The sequence below is a fragment of the Sarcophilus harrisii genome, chromosome 2 (assembly GCF_902635505.1).
Source record: "Sarcophilus harrisii chromosome 2, mSarHar1.11, whole genome shotgun sequence".
Lineage (NCBI taxonomy): Eukaryota > Metazoa > Chordata > Mammalia > Dasyuromorphia > Dasyuridae > Sarcophilus > Sarcophilus harrisii.
This window is the reverse complement of record NC_045427.1, coordinates 419,347,869-419,370,292: the sequence shown is the minus strand read 5'-3', so window position 1 is coordinate 419,370,292 and position 22,424 is coordinate 419,347,869. Positions and strand designations below refer to the sequence as shown.

Here is a 22,424-nt window from a genome sequence, read left to right as displayed (position 1 = left end):
AGGCTGTCTGCTAACTCACAGGATTGTGATCTCTGTTGGAGAGAGTGATCACATTGACAGAAATGACACATGCTAAAAAATCTGTAAGATAAAGCATGACCACTGAACTTTACAAAAAGATTTACCCTTGTATTTATCCCTTTAAACAACAAGTTTCTCTAGTGCCTTTAACATAATTCATTTAATAAATCAGGTTCACAGACACACCTTTTCTAGAACACATGGATTCATATATAGTCCATAACTTAGATTTGTTTCACCAAGTAGCAGTTTTCAGCATGCTTCAGAGGAGAAATTGGGATTAATGTATCTGATGTCTGTTATCTTAATAAATTGGGTAAAATGGGCATAGCAATATTGGCTCTTTTTATTATTATTATTATTTTTTGCTGAGATATAATTGGGGTTAAATAACTTGCCCAGGGTCACACAGCTAGGAAGTGTTAAGTGTCTGAGGTCAGTTTGTACTTGGTCCTCCTGACTTCAAGGCTGGTGCCTCTGTCCACTGAGCCATCTAGTTGCTCCTAATGTTATTTTTATATTCTTATTACTTTATTATTATTTCCTCCATCTTTCCCAGGCTGGAAGTATACAGTTAGTCATGGGCCTAATTCCATCACTGATTGGTGTGGGAGCCTTGAACTGCTCTGTTTTTGATCAGGATCAGTTTGCTCTCTTTAGGCAACCTGCTTTTGGAGGCTCACTCTTTTAATACTAAACTTAGTGCAGACAATTAATCAACACAACCAACCAAAGCAAAGAACTCCTACACTGGGGAGATCTTCTAGCATCAGTGCCCTGGTAACTGGCCTTCTAAGAGTATGCTAACACCTGTAGCTTGTCACAGCTTCTAGCAAATGCTTTGCATTTTCTTTCCTTCAGTGACTTTTTATATACTCATTTTTATATGTTCAATGAAATTTAATGTCATGGTGCCTCTCTTTTAGATTTATCACAATAATCACTGGATATGAACCATTTTCTCTCCTGGCCTAGTCTGAGACACTGCACAGTATAATCCCAAACACAGTCTCAAGACACCTGTCCTTTCATTAAAGAACATAGTTCCCATTGGCAATATCAAGGGAAGATGACATTCTTATGCATATATTATTTAGTGTATTTGGTATTCAATGTGAGGAAGAATTAAATGCATGACAATGATTCCTTCAACTTTTAGATTACCTAGCTATTATCTACCTAGATTATCCTTTTCCAAACAGGACAAATACCAAACTCCTTTAGCCTACTTTGAGGGATATGCAATCTCATCAGTGTAGGTAGTTCCTTCACTGATGCATGTTTTAATATTGTTCTGTGCATTTCCTGTTTATGTCTTTCCATAAATTCCATAAAAATAAATCAAGGGACTATTCAATATGAGGGTCTTCCTCTGATCCTTTTTTATTTTATGGATACCAGTCTAGCAATCAGGTTGTTTTCCATTCTGCACTTTTGCCTACCTCCTTTTCTGGTCATACCACATCCTTCATGACATCATTTATATTACTTCTCCACATGGTGGAGAAAGGAATTATGCTTAACTTTTGAAATAAAGTCTAACCATGAAGACCTCATTGATTTACCTGTACTGTAATCCTCCAACTGGCCCCAGTTGATGTATATGAGAAGAAAATCATTCTGTGTATTTGCCAGAGATGAAGCAAACGGACACATTTTACAGGGAGAGGTGAGTAGTTTTATCAGAAAACACAGGCTATTTTTAGGTTCAAGAAAATATTGGAGTGGGTACAGATCAAACTGACGAATTCATGCTTAGTTTAGCTTTGGTAGCTTAACTTTATGGAACTACACAATGTGGAACTTATATTAAAAACCATTAAGTTAGTAAGGCTGCAAGTATGCAAAGTGCAAGTATGATTAAGTCTCCAGATTTATTGTTATATGATGCTTCTATACATTGCCTATTTTGAGAATTTAGGGTCTTCATAAAAGAAATGGGCCCTTTCAAACTCTTAATCATTTAGATACAAGAGTGATAAGACAATCTGTACATGGTATTTATTGCAAATTCTGGACAATGAAACTACTAGTTGTATTTATTATTTCAGACTCTAAGATTAGTAGAAAATGGCTACCATAGTTGATAATGCAATAAACTTCATATCCAATAGGAACAGTTCTAATTCAGAATCAATCATAGCACTGTTAAATATTTATCCAACCTAAAACATGAGGAATTAACATCCCAAAATAGATCAAGGGCTTTACAAAGACCCTACAATATCCTATTTCTTAGACTATGCTAAAGAAAACTGACGAGAACATCATCTATCTAAATCTCTTCTTCAGTTATTTTCCTAGAGATTCTCTATATTTGGCATCGTTCCTGACAACCAAAACCTATAATGAGATAGGGTAGCTTAAATAGGATATACAGATTTCTAGAAGGTTGAATGAACTACAATCAACCGAAGAAAAATTGCTACATTTCCCCAATCCCTTACTAAATGCAAGGGGTTTGTTACATTTAAAAGTCTCCTTCTTTGTGGGAATCCTGTTTGTATCTGATTTGATAAATTAAAATTCCTCTTCCAAGGCATCCTCCCATGATTCTTTTAACTGAAAGCACAGGTTCTGTTGTACTTTCAAAATGTCGTTAGTCTTTTGGAGACCACCTAAGTCCACATGGAGCTACATAGTTATATCTGCCTAGCTATAATGTGGTTTAGGTCCCACATTTTAGGGATATAGCTTGAAATAATTGACATCCCAAAGAAATCATAAAAGAAGAAAAAAACCCATACGTGCAAAAATGTTTGTAGCAGCTCTTTCTTGTGGTGGAAAAGAATTGGAAAATGAGCAGATGCCCTTCAACTGGGGAATGACTGAATAAGTTATGATACATGAAAGCAATGGAATATTATTGTTCTATAAAAAGTGCAGAACACGCTGATTTTAGGAAGATTTACAGGAATAGATGCTGAACAAAACAAGCAGAATTCAGCAATACAATACACAATACATTACAGCAATACAATAATAGCAAGGTTGTGCAAGGATCAACTATGACAGAATAGTTCTGTGGTTCAGTGATCTAAGGCAATTCAAATAAATTTGGATGGAAAACACCCACATCCAGAGAACTATGGAGTATGAATGTAAATCCAACACATACTATGTTCACTTTTCTTTTTCTTGTTTTTTTTTCCCCTCTCTCATGGTTTTTTCCTTTTGTTCTGATTTTTCTTTTCCAACATAAGGAAATATGTAAAAAAAAAGTATATGCATAACCAATATTTTTTACATGTAGCTGGGGAAAATAAAAATAAAGTAATTGACATTTAAAAATAAATTTTCCTCTTATAGGCCTAGTTTGGACCTTATTCTAGGAAACCCTGTGGTTAGGGGGTCATCTAGGCTCCATCTAAGGATGGTGCTGATGGTAGCACTGTCTTGTGTGTATTTAAACTGTTGATTGGCCAAATGGTCATTTATTTCATACTCCTGGTCAGCTTCAGAGCCTGACTTCCTATTGCAATGGAACTGTTTCTCTTTCTTTCTGCACAGGCTGAAGGGCTCAGTTCTTGATCTCTTGTGACTAAAGTTCAGAACAAGCTGAAGGAGGCAAAAATGACAATAGCTAATATTACTATGCAATTTTATATTTACAAAGTGTTTTCCCCCACAATTCTGTGAAGTAGAATATAATACTCCCAATTTAAATGAAGAAATGCCTATGGACAAAAAAGTGATTTAAAACTAGGACTGGTAAAAGGCATTTGTCGTATATAGGCTGAAGAGAAGCCTTGGGGGGAAAGGTAACATGATTGCTAACTACCTGAAAGGTTGATATCCATAGATTTGGAGGTAGAAGAGACCTTTGAGGTCATTTAGTCCAGTCTTCATCTTTTAAAACTCAGGCCTAGAGACTTTTAATTTGTCCAAAATTATGCCGGTATTAAGTGGCACACCCAAAATTTGAGTCCAGATCTAGTATTCTATTATACTAATAGGCATTGGCGATATTTTGCTTAGCTCTGGTGGGTAGTTCTAGAGGTCTTGGCATAAATTGCAGAGAGGTAGATGGCAAGTTTGAGAAGGAAAATCTTTCTAAATTATAGCTGCCTAAAACTGGAAAGGCCTCAAGCGAGTAGATCCACCATCCCTTGACGACTTCAAGCAAAAGACAGATGACTACTTGTTGGATGCTGTGGGTAGTCATGTCAAATTCAGCTGAAAATGGGCCACCTATTTATACATGAAGATCCTTGCAATTGCATACTGACTTAGTTTATAAATGTAATGCCACTTTTGGTTATATTTTTATTTTGTTAAATATTTTCCAACTACATTTTAATCTGGTTTAGGTTACACATTTGCTGTGTCTACTCCATTCGATATCGCTGGACTGGATGACCTCAAAGTTGATATTTGGCCTCTAGCAAAGCCATGGATTTCAGCTACATAAAAACTAAGAAATCATTACAATCTTAATGCTACTTTAAAACTCTGTGGTCACTATCTGGTCACCAGGCTATCAAACCTTTTAGTACAGGGCCCATATCCTAGTTATCTTTGTAACTTTGCCATTACTGGGCATAGCACTCAGCGAAATGATATCTGATCCTCTCCTGATTCAAATTAGCTATTTGAGGCTACTGGTTTGGATAAAATGAACTTTCCCCCCTTGTGAGCCCTATATGAGTAACATTACAACTTCTCCCATAGAAATACCATTCAAGAGCATTCCTGGAAAAGACTATTCATTTAAAAAACACTACATTTCTCAAGTACATTGCAACTAAACAAATTTCGTGCTAAGTGAAAGTCTCTACAAGCTGGGCCTCCAGATCGGAAACAATTTTATTGTGTTAGATTGATATTTAATTCTATTACTTAAAATGTTAATAATTATTGAACCTCACACATTTTAGTTCTAATTATAAAGCTGCCTTCTCAACTGATGGCATCTCATCTGTTCTGAATTAAGCAACAGTATTTGGATGTAGATTTTGGCAGCTGTCCGGAATTCCCATGATGCCAATTCAAAAAATCTATTTCCATTACATTTTAAAAATTAAATTCTATCTCCCAAAAAGTTTTCTTGGCTACCTGAAAACTAGAATAAGCAAAAACTAAAAGCCTGATAACACATTTAAAAATCTAAGAAGCAGTTGTGGTGTATTGGAAAGAGCGCTGGGTTTGGAGTCCAAGTATTTGAAGACAGGGTCATGGATTTAAAAGCTAGAAAGGAGCTTCAAGGTCATCTAGTCCAGAGGTCAAACTCACTAGGGATGGGGAGAGGAAAGTCCCCGATGGGTGGTCAATACAGATTAAAATACAATTGGGAAATGTTTAATAAATTAAAATTCAATACAACACAGAGGACATTAATTTGTGGTTTTCTAAGTCAATATGTTGCTACAGAAATGTTTCTGAATCTGGCACTACTGATATAGTTCATTTCCATTTCACAAATAGAAATAATTGCAGTCCAGGGAGGTTATGACCTGTGGCAATGCTGGGATTTGAATCCTGATTCCTGGATTCCAAAACCAGACTTGTGTAACCTTGAGAAGAATACTTCATTTTCTGTTCAAAGTGACAACAGGTTCTAATTTCAATTACTGATAATTCTGTAGCTATGAATTAGTTCAAATGACCCTGTACTATTAAGCCTCATGCCTTCCAGCTACGTCACTGAAGTTTTATGCTCAGACCCAAAGAAAGGCCAAGCATATTTAAAGGCATAAATATTTGAAATACTATGAAAAGGGAAATAATAGTCCTCTGATTACATCATTAAATATCACTGTATTTTTATTAATAAGTCATCTTACTGAAGTTTGGTTTTATAACTTATAATGAAAAGAAAACATTTTAGTGTTTCTTATGGTTATATAGGAGGGAACAGTTAAGGGAATAATATCTTGGTTTCTATGGAAATAAAACCAGGTGCAGGAAGGCCAGTTTGACAGTACTTCAGAGAACAAAGAAATAGCACCAATTTTTCTGTGGTTACTGAAGCAGATGGAAGAACTGTTGATTCCGTTTGTTATTATAAAGTCAAATGAATTCAAGATGGTCCATCATCATCTTCCTGGTTGGCAGGTGACAAGAAATATAACCCTCAAAATACACTGTATTGATTTCCAAGGTACCTAATTCAACAGCATAGAAGAAAAAGCTGAATGACCACTTGTGGATGTTTCAGAAGGACATTTTAGGGAAGACAGACAATCTCCAGGATCTTTTCCAAGTGAGATCCTATGAATCTGAGAATATTTCAATTCTTTTAATCACCAGGAAGTTTCCCCAATACTACATCTACTGGTTTGAGAGTAGATGCAAAATGGGTCCAAATCAGACATGACAAAACCTCCATCTTCTTGAATAGTGAAACTGCAGATACAAGTATGACAAAACATTGCACACAGCTGGAAGTTTTTGTTACAGCTGATCAAAGTTACCATTTCTTTGAGATATACCTGGGACAAAGTATAAGCGATGGTAGTATAAATGGAATCCTAATGATGGTCACATAAACATTCTTTCAAAGAAAAGCTAAATTGGTAATGTCATTTTTGATGCTGTAATATCTCAAAAAAGGTGAGTAAAAGAAGATCCAACACCAGCAATTTTACTTTATTATTTATTTTAATACAAAGCTTTGGCATTAGCAATTTTATAAAAAAAAAATAAAATATACTAAAAATAAATGCTTGTGTGGCTTGTTTGGTAAATGATGCACATAAAAATAGATTCTCCAAAGCTGTCAGAAACCACTTCTTTCTTCAAAACCATTCTGCTCTGTGGGATGAAAGGAGAGAGGGACAGAAAACAAGAATTAATCAAAAAGTAGCTGACAACCAAAATAACAGAAATTTCCCAAGCTAAAAATGAGAAGAGAATTAATGCTAAAAATGTGGTGTGTGTGTGTGTGTGTGTGTGTGTGTGTGTGTGTGTGTTTCTCCCAGTATTAACTAGTAATACTGTGGGACTGCCAGCATTTTAATAATAATTATAATGGGAAATAATATATTATTATATGTTAGGATTATAGTATTTATATATAGTAATTATATTAATTATTATATTATTATAATAATTATATTACTATAATAACCATAATTTGCAATATACTTTCCTACACAGAATATGCCTTGCTCTGGGTTCCCATCATTTATAGTATATCTCCTGAGATGAATACTGGTTTATAAAAACAGCAGGTTAAGATTTGAATGGTTTGAATGGGAAACAAATTTCTACATATACGTAGTTCCCCTTTAACTATTCCACAGTCAGAGTTCTGTATAGCATTTAAAACACCTTGAGAAAAGTTTCCTAAGTTGATATCACGCTAAGCTTGAGACGGTAATAGGGATGAAGGGAAACCTGTCCACAATAATCACTGTGTAGCACTTGTTATGTGTTTGCTTTCTATTGACATCTTACAGCCCAGTTCTAATTTTATCACTTTCTTATAAACAACCCTTTCCTGGCTCCTCACTGACTAAAGGATAATTTCTAAGCCCCTTGACTTAGCATTGAAGGTTTCCAATACACTAACCCTAACATAACCCACTAGACTCATTCCCACTTATTCCATACACACCCCAGGATTTAGCCAAACTGGGTGCTCCCTATACATGTCTTGGGTTTCAGCTCATATATTATTTCTTTTGTCTGGCATGAATATCTTATCCAGCCTTCAAGACCCTGGATATGATCTCCTAGATTCCTTTGAACAACCTTTAACACTTTGTACCTCTCTTAAAGCATTTATCAATTTTTGACTTTTATTATTGTTTATGTGAATTCTTATCTTAACCTCTCCACAAATTCCTAAAATGAAAGGACTATGTTTCATTTATCTTTGTATAATCTCACAGTATCTAGCAGAGGGCCTGGCAGAGTAACAAATGTGTTGAATTAAAATGAAAATTTAACAAAAAATACCTTAATTTATTAATTCTTCCATTTATATCCTGCCATGATTTATGCTATTCCTCTCCTCCTGAGAAGGATGCTGGAGAAAAATGCCAAAAAAAGCAATGTTTTTCTGTTTGACTAAATCTAAGTATTTGAATACTAAAAGTTGAGAGGCTTTTTTTAGAAAGGGCTGAAATCTGTAAATTTCTTCTATTATGATGACACTGTTTTAAAATGAAATAAAAAAAGTAACTGGCTTTTAGGTGTTTCAAAATAGTTTATTATAGTTTTGGTGGCAAAGGAAGAACAATTACTATCAGATAATTGAATATTACTTTTTAATCCCATTTTGTTATCACGGGCAAAGAAATACTGTATTATTTCAAAGTGCTTGAAAAGCAATCACATGTTTTTCATAAGCTTTAAAGAAGCTTAGTGTTTGGAAAAGATTATATTATTTACATAGGAAAGGTTCTATGTAAAAGAGGCAGTCGATTCCTGATACTGTCTCCTCCACATCTGATCCTGTGTTGGGAGAATTATCAAGTCCATCTTAGGCTGCCTGAATCATTATGATAAGGCCTTAACATCATCCCATATTTTTATAGTATTGCATACTCTTAAAGGTGATTTTACATATTATGATCTCTGTGGGCAAGTGATCAGAGAGAAATGATTATCTATTTATTTCTCCATGACTGGAAGAAGGAAGATCATGCTCTTTTTGTAGTTGTGTGTACACATGTATGTAATTGCAGAATTTTCAAACTAGAATGGACACTAAAAATCTAATCTCCTCCCCCCACTTACAAAGATGGCATTTGTTTCTTTTTGGTCCAATCCTGTGTACTTACAGGTAGGGAAACTCTTCCCTGGCTGCTCTTCTATGCCTTCTACTCTTGTGACTTGCCCAGGGTCACACAGCCAATATGCGTCAGAGGTGGGACCTGACTTTAAGGCTGGCCCTTAGATTTAATAGGCCAGGCTGCCTCTCATGAGGTAAATAGTCACACATGACGAGGATCAATAATTTTTAAATTATATTATTTTTTAAATCTGTATTTGCTTAGAAGAACCAAAAGAACATGTGAGCTGATGAGTTTGGAGTGTTCAATGGATAGGGTGCTGGACTTGAAATCAGAAGACTCTGAATTCAGATCTTTGCCTTGGAAACCTACTTAGTTGTGTGATATTGAGCAAGTCACTTAATCTTTTTCAACCTGAGTTTTCTCATCTATAAAATGGAGATAATAATAGTACCTACCTCACCGGGTTGTTATAAGAATCAAATGGAATAATATGCAAACCTTAGAGCACAATATAAATGTTAATCATTATTGTTTATTAAGTATTGGGATAATGCTGAAGCAAGGAAACTTCCCCTTCCCCCAACAACTTTCTTTGGAGGGAGGATACTTTAAACAATCTTTTTTTTCTGGAGTTTTGGGGAAATAAACAAACTAATTCTAATAATCAGGTTTCACTACCAATGGCAACAGTTTCAAAACCAGAGTGAAAGATGTATATTATTTTCATTTTATTAATTGTGAATATAATTTCTAAGTAGGTGTTTAATAATAGGATCTAAATATTGAGATTTATAATAGTGGGTTCTATTTCTTTACCCAAATGGTTGATAAAAATCTTGAATTGGACTGGGAAAGCTGAAGATAGAGTCTTATCTCGAGGGTGATATTGAGACTTAGGGTATTAATCTGTTAAAAGAGCTGAATTGTCCTTTCCCCCTTGCCCCTACCTACCCATGGTACTTAACTAGCTCTGTAAACATGAACAAGTCACTTAATCTAAGTTTTAGTGTCTTCATTTGTAAAATTAGGATAATATACCATTAGTATCTATCCTTAACAAGATTGTCATGAGGCTTAAAATGAGATCTTGTATGCAAAAGTATATGCAAACCTTCAAGTGCCATACAAATATCTACAATTATTACAATCACTGACCTCAAATTATTCTAGAGTTTGTTAAACATTTTCCCCACACTACTAGTCTAATAATGCCACTGAAAAAGTAAAATAAATTCTATTCTTCTCTATGGTTGATATTTTAATTTCTGATGGATCTAAGACAACTCTAGACAGGCACTTAAGATAACTTCTATTACTGGACATTAAACAAAACAAAAAGAGAAATATACTGAGCATTATTCTTACCAAAAAATACATATGAATGAATATATATATATATAGATACACTTTTCCTGGAACTAAATTTAAATATGAATTTCCCAGGTGGGTTCTGTATAGACATTAGATAATAGAGCAGAGAAGATCTTTATGAGTTTTACAAAAAAACAATAACATTGCTCAAATGTTTGATTCTCATAAAATTCATTAAAGTTTTTGTGTGTATGTACATGTAAGATGGTACCCTTCTACAACTTAGCACACAGGTTAGTTTCTTTAACGTGAAGATAGTCCTTGATTTCTCAAGGCAAAGGCAGGATGCTTTGGATACCAGACATGGGATAGGTACTGTTATGCTGCTATTTTAAGTTAAGTCTAGACAGCATCCTTACTCAAACAAAAGACTAATCCATTTTAGCATGTTTAGGTAGTAGGTTTAGTAAACCTAAAACTTTATTTAGACAAAAAGCTCAAATCCTTAAGTACTTGCACAATTATGTGGTTAAGATCCAGGAGTTCTGTACCACACAACATAGATAACCACAGGGTGAAGCACATTTTCAAAACCAAGTTTTACTGACTTGTTATTGCTTTATCTATAAAAGAACTTCAATATAGCTATTATGGAATATCTGATTTTAATTAAAATTACATCTTGTGGAGCCTGCCCAGGTTACATATCATTCGTATGTAATTCAAAGTAAGCAAATTAATTGAACTGCTGAATCTTATTTAAAATAGTCTACTTAAATGTTGGAAGATCTCTACCAAATAGCAATTTTGGTTTTGATATAACTACAGAAAATTTTTCTTTTAAACATTACAGTGAGACAAGTTCAACTGCTTATGTCTATTTTTAGTTGAAAGAATAAAACCAGGTTAATTAGTATAGAGAGGAATACTTATCTACCCAATTGCAATAACAGGATGAACATTCTTATATCTAATTAATCTACTTAGTTTTTGAATATACATGATGGGAGAGGATTAGGACACAATTAACCCAACATTTTGAGAAATTAGTTTTTATCCTAACCAACATGGGATAAATGCTGAACAATGCCAAAATGTGACTTCCATTTGAAAAGAGTTACATGTATGTTGGCAATAATTTATGTAGCACATCACTATCCATACTGAATAAAATAAAATTAATCTTCAAATCCATTTAAAATATCTTTTAATAGAATGTTTTTACTTGATTAAATCCAATGACTGGAAACTTACTCATGACTCCAACTACCTGCCACTTAGGATATCCCTTTAAATCCCTTTTTTTTTTTTGAGAGGCAATTGGGGGTGACTTGCATAGAGTCACACAGGTAGAAAGTGCTAAATATCTGAGGCCAGACTTCAACTCAGTCCTCCTGACTCCAGAGTCAGTGCTCTATCCACTGTACCATTTAGATGCTCCTGCCCTTTAAAGTTTGCACCTGATTTTACAAACATGATTGCACTTGAGCCTTCACATTCTGTGAAATAGGTTGTTCTATAGGTATTATTCTCATTTTAGAAATTCCAGCTCCGGATCTTCTACAAGGTTGGGGCCTATTTTCATTCCACCAAAATTTGGATTCCATCTCTGAAATCCTCAACTCTATTAAATAAACTTTTGCCTAATTTTGCCAGACCCACCATGCCCCACATTACCGTTCTGTCTTGTTTCCTGACTGCCAGTCACTTTCTAGTTCTTTTTTACGTTATCTCCCACCATTAGAATGTAAGCTCCTTGAAGACAGAGACTGGCTTCTTTGCCTGCATCTATTCCCAGTACTTAACACAGTGATTGGCACATGAGGTAGCCTTTACTAAATGATTGCTAGCTTAATCCATGTATCTATGTATTTATCTATCTATTTTTAGGGATGGAAGAAAACTTAGTAACCATGTAGTCTAAAACCCTTATTTGAAAGCTGAAGAAACTGAGGTCCACATAGGAGGACAAAAGGTCACAAATAGTTTGTGGCAGAGCTGCAATTCTATCCCAGAACTTCTAACTGCAAATCTGGTGCTCCTTCTACTATTTCAGAAAACTATTCCCAGTTCTATACTTTAGATATAAACCAAACATCTCTCCCTCAGACTAATGAGAACCTTCAAATATTTTAAGATTATCATATGCTACCTCTGTTATATCCATCTCTTGGTTTCCCTGATGTCCTTCAAATATCAGCCAAAGACTTCTACAAGAAGTCTTTCCTGATCCCCTTAATTTCATGCCTTTTTTTCTGTTGGAAATCTCCAATTCATCCTGTACAAAGCCTGCTTGTACATAATTGTTTGCATATTACCTCTGCTATTGGACTGACAGGAGGGGCTATTTATTTTTTTGGGGGGGAGAGCTTTGTATCTCCAGCACTTGCCCAGTGCCTGGCACTTACTTCCTTAATTAGGTACTTAATAAATACTGGTTGCCTCCACTTTTCCATGCTACACATTTTGTCTATTCCTCAAATGATATTAATTGCAGAGCTTGCATTAGTATTTTTTGGTTGTGGCATTACATTATTGGCTCACAATAAGATGTATTCATATAAATCTTTAGGTTCTATTCAAATTGTCATACCAGGGCTCCTGAATTACTGATTTATGAACTATGCACATCACAGTTTTACTAGATATGGTGCTACTGGCATCAATTTGGAAATAGTGTTTGTGTTATGGAAATCTGTTTTCTCAGTCTTTAAAAAAATTATCCATATTTTTTTCTCATCACTCAAAAATGTAAACCAAAAGATAAATTAAACAATCATTACTTACTCATTAGCTTTCAAGCTAGCTGTGGCTCTGATGATCATATAGCAGAGAGTGAAGGCACTGAGGAGGCCAAAACTGGCAATAATAAACCATTCTTCTGTTGACAAAGGAAAGGGAGGCAATCACTCGTGGGAGAAGGCTTATGTCAAACCGATGTCAATATTTCTCTCAAATGCCATTGCTGGAGGCAACGCAGGTGTAAGCCATGACTGGCACAAGGAAGTGTAGCAGAAGGAGGTTTGCCAAAGAGTTACTAATTGGAAAAAGTCGTGATGAGAAATAGAAGGGGAAAAGGAAAGCAAGGCCAGTCATTTCTGTCTGCCAATACCCCGAGGTTTGAGAAGGATGTAGTCACCAAAAAGTGTGAAGTGAGCAATGTAAAATAAGGAAAAATATTCATGAAAATAGATTTTTGTTAATTACAACTAAATCAAACTGTTCAGTCAAGTTTCCAACTTTTCCCCTTCTTCGTTGTGAAAATCCATGCAGTAACTCCCAGTTAGAGAAGTAACTCCCACTTTAGCTGCAGAGAAGAACAATTCTCAAGAGCATGGTCCATGAGACTCCGGGAAATCTGTAGCCTTAACTTTTCTTAGTTTTCATGATGACATTATGATAATCTCTATTATTTTTCCCCTCTTTATGTACACATTCACACTATTAAACAGAACCAACAAAACATCTTGTTGGTCTTTCATCAAAAGTAGTTGTCATTCATCCTGATTATTTTGGTGGGTTTTTTTTTTTTTTTTTTTTTTTTTGGTTATAGGAAAACTGATAAGGCAGATAGCCTGAAAGACAGCATGTAAATATATTTTAAAAAATGAAAACCATTGGTATATGATTACAGAATTTTTCAGATAATCAAGGTGTAAGGACTTTCTTTAAACCATTTAATATTTTTTCTTAATCTTATAAGATTTTGCATTTTATTGAAATGACATTCTAATATTCCTGTAAAACAGAGCCTTCTTATACATCTAGAGGATAAAAGATGAGCCTGTCTAAAATAACAAAAGTTTTAATCACTGCATTCTCTTAAAGAAATGATACTTTATTATTTTAAAGGATGTACATTATTGGGCCTGGGTTATAAAGATTTTGTTTGGTATAGTGCTCCTTGGAGATCTGCTCTAATGAGTGAAAAATAAAGATTTGGGATGAGCACATCAACTGTATGTTCTATGGTATTGGATGATGTTCATAATTTTCAAAATTCATTAATTCATAATTTTTCTTTTTGGTTAAACAATTTAAATATTCTCTCAAAATTTTTCCTTGTGTTACCAAAGTACTACACAGAAAGGAAAACAACAGTTTAGCCTCTTGTTGTAATTCATTTGAACCTAAAAAATATTAAGTGCCTACTATGTGTAATACATATTTCAAAATAGTAAATTGTAATGGTTTTAGTGAATTGCCAATTCCTATTTTTCCCACCAATTTTTGAAATTAGGACGAGGTAGCTTGATAGTCTTAAAATGGAATAGTTATATTTAATAATAACAAGGAAATTAAGTCTTTTTCTTTCTACAACTTTTGTATATATAAAATATATGGATTTCAAGAATTTTATTCTGTTTATATTACTTGATTCTGAATGAATTATACTCATCTGTGGGGCTAAACTTTATTTAAAAAATCAGTCATCCAATAAACCAAATTTGTTTGCAGTTGTACCCTAATATGGTTGTAGGAGGGCAGTACCACAATGTACCATCAGTATATTCTTCATCTCTATTCTGAAAAGAATGATTTCATGAAGAAATACCAGCTATAAAGGACCACAAAATTTTGGATAAACCTTTGTCTTCTTTATTGCTATTGGAATAAAGGTAATTAAAAAAATCTAAACTAAAAAACCCTGCAAATGATAATATAAGAAACATGAGGGAAAAAAACCCCAAAAAATTCACTAACAGCAGTTTGTGTACTTTGTGACAAATGAATTAAGAATAGTAATAGTACAAAAACTTGCAACTAGGTTTTAGTTAAGAGTTTATAGTGAAATATGTCAGTAAATCAAATGGACACGTCTTATAGATTTGGATACTTTAATTAAAAAAAAGAAAAGATTTCTTTTATTTCTATAAAAGCAATGGTTTCCCATCACATATTGTGTTAACAGGACAAAAGGAGCAATGGTACTGACAGAAAAAAGTGTACTCAACCTATGGAGGCATATTATGAAAAGTGTAAAGGGAAGTAAAAATTCATAAAAATGATACATACAGAATGGGGTAGGAAAGTGGCTGTTTTGAGACATAGATAGTTTTTTGTGACATGAAAAGCAAACTCTTTTCTGTTCTCTGCAAAGTTGGTTGTGGCTGTGACCATTTTGTTATCATTAAGGAAACTATGAGGTAAATGCACTCAGCACTGCTTAATTGTTCAACTATCCTTCCCTTTTCTACTTAGAGGGTCTTAGAAAAGTAGATTCAAAGGGTTCATTGCTAAGGAGCCTGTACTACTTCAAGTCTTCCAATTTGGAGACTTTAACATCAAGCCAAAAAGAATGAAAGGAAAATAAATTAGTATAAAAACATCAAAGCAAGAAACAACAAAGACTTTGCTAATAATTCCCAAAGATACTGAGAAACTCAGTATGTTATATAAGTTCAAATTTTAGACTTAACTCTTTATTACTGGGTCTTCTTTTTTAATTCCTTTTTAGAAATTCAAGATACCAGTGCTAATATTTACAAAGCGTACCCCAAAAAAGGCGTTGGTGATAGCCAGAGGTCATTTTTAGTTCTAATAATGTTTTTTGACAATTTCTTTTTAAGAAAAAACGATTTCAAAACATCCACTATTCATATATGCATGGAACTTATAATTTTTAAAGCACTTACAACACACATTAGTTCATTTGACCCTCACAACAGCCCTGTGAGGTAGGAAGACAAGGTATTATTCTTTCCATTTATCAGTAAGGAAACTGAGGTTCAGAAAAGTGAGTTGCCCAAGGTTAATATGTGGTAGAGTATGGGACTTGCCTTTAAGCCTTTTGACTAAGCCTAGCCTTCTTTCTACTACATCATTCACTCTGCCTCATATTTATAAACCAACAATTGTTAGGGATAACTAAGATTCCTATATTCAATACTGCCACAGTCTATATAGACTCAAAACTCATTTTCCATAGATTCGAATAAGTCTTAAAATAATTTGTTTGCAAAGCATATACAGATGATCTGTTTCAATAAAAGCATCTAAAAATTCCTCAAATGGCTGAAGACAGAGATATGTATTCAAGAACCCCCAAGGATACCTGAATTGTCTTGTAGGGTTGTGCTAAGTTAAGCTGAGGTTCCAGAACAGTGAAGGAAAAGCACTCAGCACTTTAAGTGAAAGATTACCACTTACTTGTTACTGCAATGTTGATTTCTCCTGTTCGAGGAGTGAGTTCCCCATCCTGAGGAAGTTGAGACATCCCTGAAGTGCGCAGTGGCTCAAGGGCAAGGGAGCTGTCACTGGCAAGGTCACCAAGTGCTGATCTTCGATTAGCAGCTTGGCTTCTGGTAAGCCTTTCCATGTCAAAAGCTACATTATCAGTACATGGCAAATTTGGCTGAAAAATATTTTCAGATTAAAAATTACACATATTTATTTTTATAAATATGAATAAAATAATAAAATTAAAATTAAGAGATCTTAAACAGGGTTTTAGAGAATCAGTTTCTAAGTTATCTGGTGGAAAAAAATATTCTCCTATTTTTTTTTTTTTTTCCATTTTTCATTATTCTTTTCCCTAAGAGAGCTTTGAAAATAATGAATTTTTAAAAAAGACCTAAAAAATTTCAATAGCACATTACTACAAAATAACATCATTATGCATTGTAGTACTGATAAAATTAATTATTATACCTTCATAAGATGGTTATAGACTTTTTGGGGGAATAAAACTAAGAGTTCTGGCTCAAGGTATATTAAAAAGTAATGTTTCATTTAAGGTAGTAAGAAAAACATAATCACCCAAAACAAAACCCACAATGTGAAAAAGATTTCTGAGCGAGAAAAATAATAAATAATAAGAAAAATAGCTGGTCCAAAGCCAAGTGTAATGTAGTAGCAGTAGTATAATGGAAAAATGTTGATCTTGTAGTCTGACAAGAGCTGGGGTGTAATACTACCTCTGATGTTCATTTGAGCATCAGTTTCTTAATCCTCAAAATAGCAGTGCCTCTAGTAGTTACCTCACAGAGTTGTTGTGAGGATCAAATGCATTAACATATGCAAAGTGTCCTCCAAATCATAAGTACTACATAAAGTACTATAATAAGTAGGCCATTATTATTATTATTATTATTATCATTATCATTATTTCATACTAAGCTATAGTCATCAAATTTCTGAGGTAATTTTATAAAAACTATTGTACATTTTTGTCTATCCCATGCTGTATCTAATTTTAAAAAATCTACTCATATCATTTTACATTAATCCCTTTTAAATTTTATCATACTGGATTTGGCCTATCATAAAAATCACCTAAAATAACCCCCAAATTTGTCATTCGATGTGTTAGGAATCCTCCATGGAGCTGCTTATCATCTAAAAGCTTAGTAAATATTTCAAGTATATCTTTATCCAGATCATTGATTACTTTGCTGAAAAGACCAGGATCAAAAACAGACAAATTGCTGGGCATTCCACTAAAGACCTCCAGCAACATTGACCTCAATCCATCAATTATCATTTTTTGGCACAGTCAATTTCTCTAACTCTATTTTCAGTTTACATTTTTCCATTTTACCCACAAGAATATCATGACATCCTGTCAGATTTCATGGAAATCCAGGTAGCCTATGTCTAACATTGAATCTAGTAAAATCCTATCAAAAAAGGGATTGAAGTTGGGCATGACATGTTTTTAATGAATTCAAGCTAATTCTTAGTGTTTTTTTATTCCTTTCTTAGGAATCATACTATCTTCTTTAATAATATATTTTATTGTGAGGAATTATAGTTAAAATACTAGCCCTTGGTTTGAAGAATTAATTTCATCTTAAAAAACCACAAAACCAATACACTTGTAAGGTACTGTAATATAATTTAAAAAAGAAACTGTATAGTGACATGACAATCACACATCCATAAGTTTTAACTTCTCTGATGTATATTTTGATTCTGATGACCTAATTCATTGGGCTCAACCAGATACTCTTGATTTCTTGTAAACATTTTTATTTTATATACTTCATTGCCTTTTGCCCCTCATTTGTTGTCTTCCTCCACAGTTATCTTGATTTTCTTTTTAGTTTCTCCCCACCCCTATATAAGTACTTAAAGAGCTCTTTTTGCTATCCTTAATATTCACTACAAATCTTAAGTTGTTCTGGGCTTTGGCATTCTTAACATTTAAAGAAAACCATTAATAATAGTTTTTTGTCCATGCACTCATTTTCTATATACACTTTTCAGGATTGTATTTTGGATGATAAATTTCTGCTCTAGCCACACATATCTCTTAGGCAGCTCACCATTTCCTTCCTCAGATCCATCTTTTTGCTTAGTTATAATTTTTCTTAAGAATATTCCTTTTGAGCCAACTTTGACAGAATTTCAGGACACAGGATCCTAACTGAACTCTTTGAATTTGCCATTTTCTGGCTATCCCCAAACCATTGTCTGATCCCATGAGAATTCAGATTTGTGATCTTGGAACCCTGAGCTCTAATTGGTAAGCTTTCATCTTATCCTATCAGGTTTTGAGTAGATCATTCTATTTCCTGGCAGCATGCTGCCAGGAAGTATTCTACCTTTTAGCTTCTTCCCCTTTCAGACCTTGGACTCCCTATGGGTCCCAGGGCACTTACTGGTAAGCTTTCACTTTATCTTACTGAGTCTTGGGCTTACTTTTTGGTCACCTTCTTTTTTGCTTTCCAACTCTTGTTTTCTTATATTATCTTCCTCATTAGAATATAAACTTCTTATGGGCAAAAACTATCTTGCTTTCTTTCCATCTTTAATAGTCAGCATAGTTGCCTAATAATTATTTATTCATTTATTCTTCTAAAATCTAGAATGGAAGCCAGATGCTTGGTATTCCTCTATTTATTTATCCTGAATGTTAAGATGGTATGGTTGCTTTCTTGCAAGTTTTTCATCATTTCTCTTCTGACAATCAGTACATTTGTTGGTCAGAAATCATGTCTTTTACTCTTTAAAAAAAGAAAGTGGTTATTGATGCAAGTCAAGAATTTATAGAATATTCTATTTTAAAACAAAATCATATGTAATATGTATATAGACACACATAATTATAGAGTGCTCTTTTTAAAGGAAAATTTATATTTTCTCCCCTTCCCTTCCTAAACCTGCTAAAACAGTTCTCCCTTTAACATTTGCTTTATGTTTATATGCTGACCACAGTTTAATAACTTAATGTACAAAAATGTTTCCAGTTTCAGAAGCAAGAAAAACCTATTTAACTTGTTTTATTCTTAAAAAAAAAATTAGTAGCTATGTGCAACTTGAAAAGTCTGCATAATTGGCTTCTTAAATATCTAAGGCCAATGGGCTTCCACAGATGTTACAAGAAATGGGCCTCTACCATCCAAATATGACTGAACAACTACAGGAAGTAAATACTGAATAACCTAACTATTAACCTAAGAAGAGTCTTGCTTGTACTACAACACTGATTTATCAGCCCAATAGTTAAAAAAAAAAAAGGAACTAAGTCTAATCTGGCTTGACTATTTAAGTTATGCTGGCTTTTTTGTAATTACTGCATCTTTATTTGGATATTTACTAACTATTCCTTTAATAAAATACTCTAGGATCTTTTCAAGAATCAAAGTTAAACTCACTGTCCAATAGTGACTTAATTTTATAGACTTAATTTTCTTTCTATTAAGACATTTGTCCTTTTCCAATCCCTGTGATACTATCCATAGTTCTTTAAGATGTTTCAAGGATCACATCACAGTTCAGTAATCATATCTGCTAAATCTTGTAGTACCCTAGTACTACATTAAGTAGTTCATTGGATCCAAGATACTTGAATTCATCAAGGACTGCTAGGTGCTCTCAACCTCTTCTTTGATTTTTTTCTCCTCCCCATTACAACTACCACCCCGTCCTGACAATTTTGTTATCTTTATCTTTCCTTGCCAGTCTTGGGTCATTCTGAGCACTGGTACTCTAGATATCTTTCTTAAAGAACTATGTCAGAACTTTATCTTTAACTTCCTTTACTTGTCTTTGTTTCCATTTTCTGTATCTATATTTTTCCAACTAACAGTGGCATAGGAATTAACTGGGAAAAAAGTAAAAGGATTAAATTTACTTATGTACAAGTCTTACAACTTTAAAAGATTTTTAGTATATAATGTTCTTTTTGTGCTGCAACTACTTGTTTTTACAATATCTGGCACTAAATTCACAAGACTTTAATATATATTCTTTAATTATCAGGAAAGCATACTTAGTACACTGAAGATATTAAGTGTATCTTTGAAGAATAATCCACTTTCCTCAATCTAGTCTTGATTAAATCCCACAGATTTCCAAAGGGGTTTAAATCAGACAAATTCCTTGGTCACTAAAGCATATTTATCTCCATTTCTTACACACATTTCTTAACCTTTCATGACATGTCATGGTGCAAGGCTGTGTTGCTGTATTCTATCTCCATTTGGGAATTACTATAATAATCCTGCTTCTTTAGTATATCATTAAATTTAAATGGAAACCGTACTTACAGGCCCACTGGAAGCAAAAAATATCCCCAAAGGAATTTTCGGGTAGATGTTATACAATCTGATGAAAATACCCAACCCTTAAAAGATTCATCTAGATTTCTTATGACAACAATTTGTCATAAGAGCCTTGAATAAGAAAGTTAATTTTCTCAATAAAAATTACTTTCTCTCAAACTTCAAAATTCTCATCTTTGTATTGTCTTATCTACAATCAACATTTTTTTCCTTCGGAATAATGGTTGGCAGGTGTTTTATGAGTCTTCTTGCTGTTTTTCCAACTTCAATAACCCTATGCTATGTTGTGAAGGAATCAGTAACAACCCTCCAACTGATAAGTCCTCCCAAAGATTTTTGCTTGTTTTCTGACATTTAATTTTTTTTTTTTTTTTTTTTTTACAGCAACCGTTTGTCATGTAATGGTCTTGTTTTTCATTTTTGACCACATTTTCTTTTGAAAAGTTTTAGTGCAAATGATCCTGTGTCATTATAGGCTTGAATGATCCTTGAAACACTTTACTTCCTCATACCAATAGTCAATGTTAATACCTCTAACAATCTATGAAGTGTGCTCTTTAAAAAATTACAACTTTTTCAAGTTTCCTTAGAATAATATCCAATTCTCAAAATCAAAGAGTTGGAGTACCTAGATGGTATAGTGAATAGAGCACTGGTCCTAGAATCAGCAGAAATGAGTTCAAATCTGGCCTGAGACATTTATTAGCTGTGTGATTCTGAACAAGTCACTAACTCCAATTGTCTTCAAAAAACAAACAAAAAAAAAACACCCAGAATTAAAAACATGAAATTAACATCAAATCCAGCATCTAACTGATGGAGAACTGACAAAGAGTAGGGAATCAGCTTAATCTCGGTCAAGAACAAACGTTGTGTGACAACCTGGTGCCAAAACAAACAAACATGGATGACTTATGGTTTCACAAAATGCAAACATACCAAAATTGCTGCTTGTGTCAAGTAATTTATATACTACTTGTAAGTTGTTGATGAGTTCCCTATGTATTCACATTGACCTCTGAAACAACTCCCTCTTTTTGTTTTCATAAAAATTGTTTTTCTTCTTTTCTTCAGACTTCATTGCTGAAAGCTTCCTATTCTTTTTGGACTGGCTTCTCTTATAGAATTTTAGTTTACAGGACTCCACTTATCCCCTCTGTGAACCCATTAAAATCTTTTGTCTCCAAATCTAGGTTATATATTAAAGTGTTCTTGGTTCTCCTCTCCTCTTTCACATACTCTATTTGCTTCTATGGCTCCCATCATTTCTATGCCAAAAATCAGTTCATGTTGAATTCAAGCTCCCCTTCTTGGTTACTCTGACTTTTGAAGGAAGAAATTATCATGAAGTCAAGCCAGGTTGCCATGATTTTTGTAGAGATAGTTTGAATAGATGTCTAGATAATCGAAGTCTCCTACTATTATGTTTCCATTCTAGGTTTGTGATATTTCTCAATTTTATCTATTTCTTTCTTCTGTCCAAGTGGTTTATAGAGTGATATCAAGCTCCAAAAATGGATCACTGTGGGCTGTGAATTTGACACCTCTGCTCTATAGTACTCTGATGACCATATTACTTCTGTTTCTGCTTCTACTGATATTTACACAAGGACTTTCCCTGTTCTCACAAGGTTCCTGCTTTGGTTCTTAGGTTTTCTCACATGAGTACATCTTCTTACCACCCAGTGCTATTACACCCTTACCTCCACTTTACTGGGCTTCTTTTGAATGAAACGTGCGCGCGCACGTGTATATACGCATGTGCGCACACACACGTGTATATACGTCTAGACCCATATTTATATACACACATAAACATCAATCCAGTATCATATTCCAGTCACAGATTTCATCCCATCAAATCTCAAGTGATACCTTTTTACTTGAAATTCATGCTATT

The 22,424-nt window shown here is 33.8% G+C and overlaps 1 protein-coding gene across 4 annotated transcripts in view; it reads right to left on the bottom strand.

Annotated features, from left to right (window-relative positions):
• Window positions 1-22,424, bottom strand: part of RNF130 (ring finger protein 130) — a 130,013-nt gene that overhangs the window by 8,363 nt on the left and 99,226 nt on the right. Inside the window, exons 7-9 of one of the 4 annotated variants that reach the window (XM_023506820.2) lie at window positions 16,167-16,371; window positions 12,804-12,897; window positions 6,584-6,774 (exon numbers count right to left, since the gene is read on the bottom strand). The exons of 1 other annotated variant lie outside the window; for it this stretch is intronic. In XM_023506820.2, coding sequence (XP_023362588.1) covers window positions 6,759-6,774; window positions 12,804-12,897; window positions 16,167-16,371 — 315 coding nt within the window. In that variant the 3' untranslated portion in view covers window positions 6,584-6,758. Of the gene's footprint in view, window positions 1-6,583; window positions 6,775-12,803; window positions 12,898-16,166; window positions 16,372-22,424 lie in introns of those variants that run through there. 2 more of the 4 variants (XM_023506827.2, XM_023506823.2) reach the window with 2 other exon arrangements.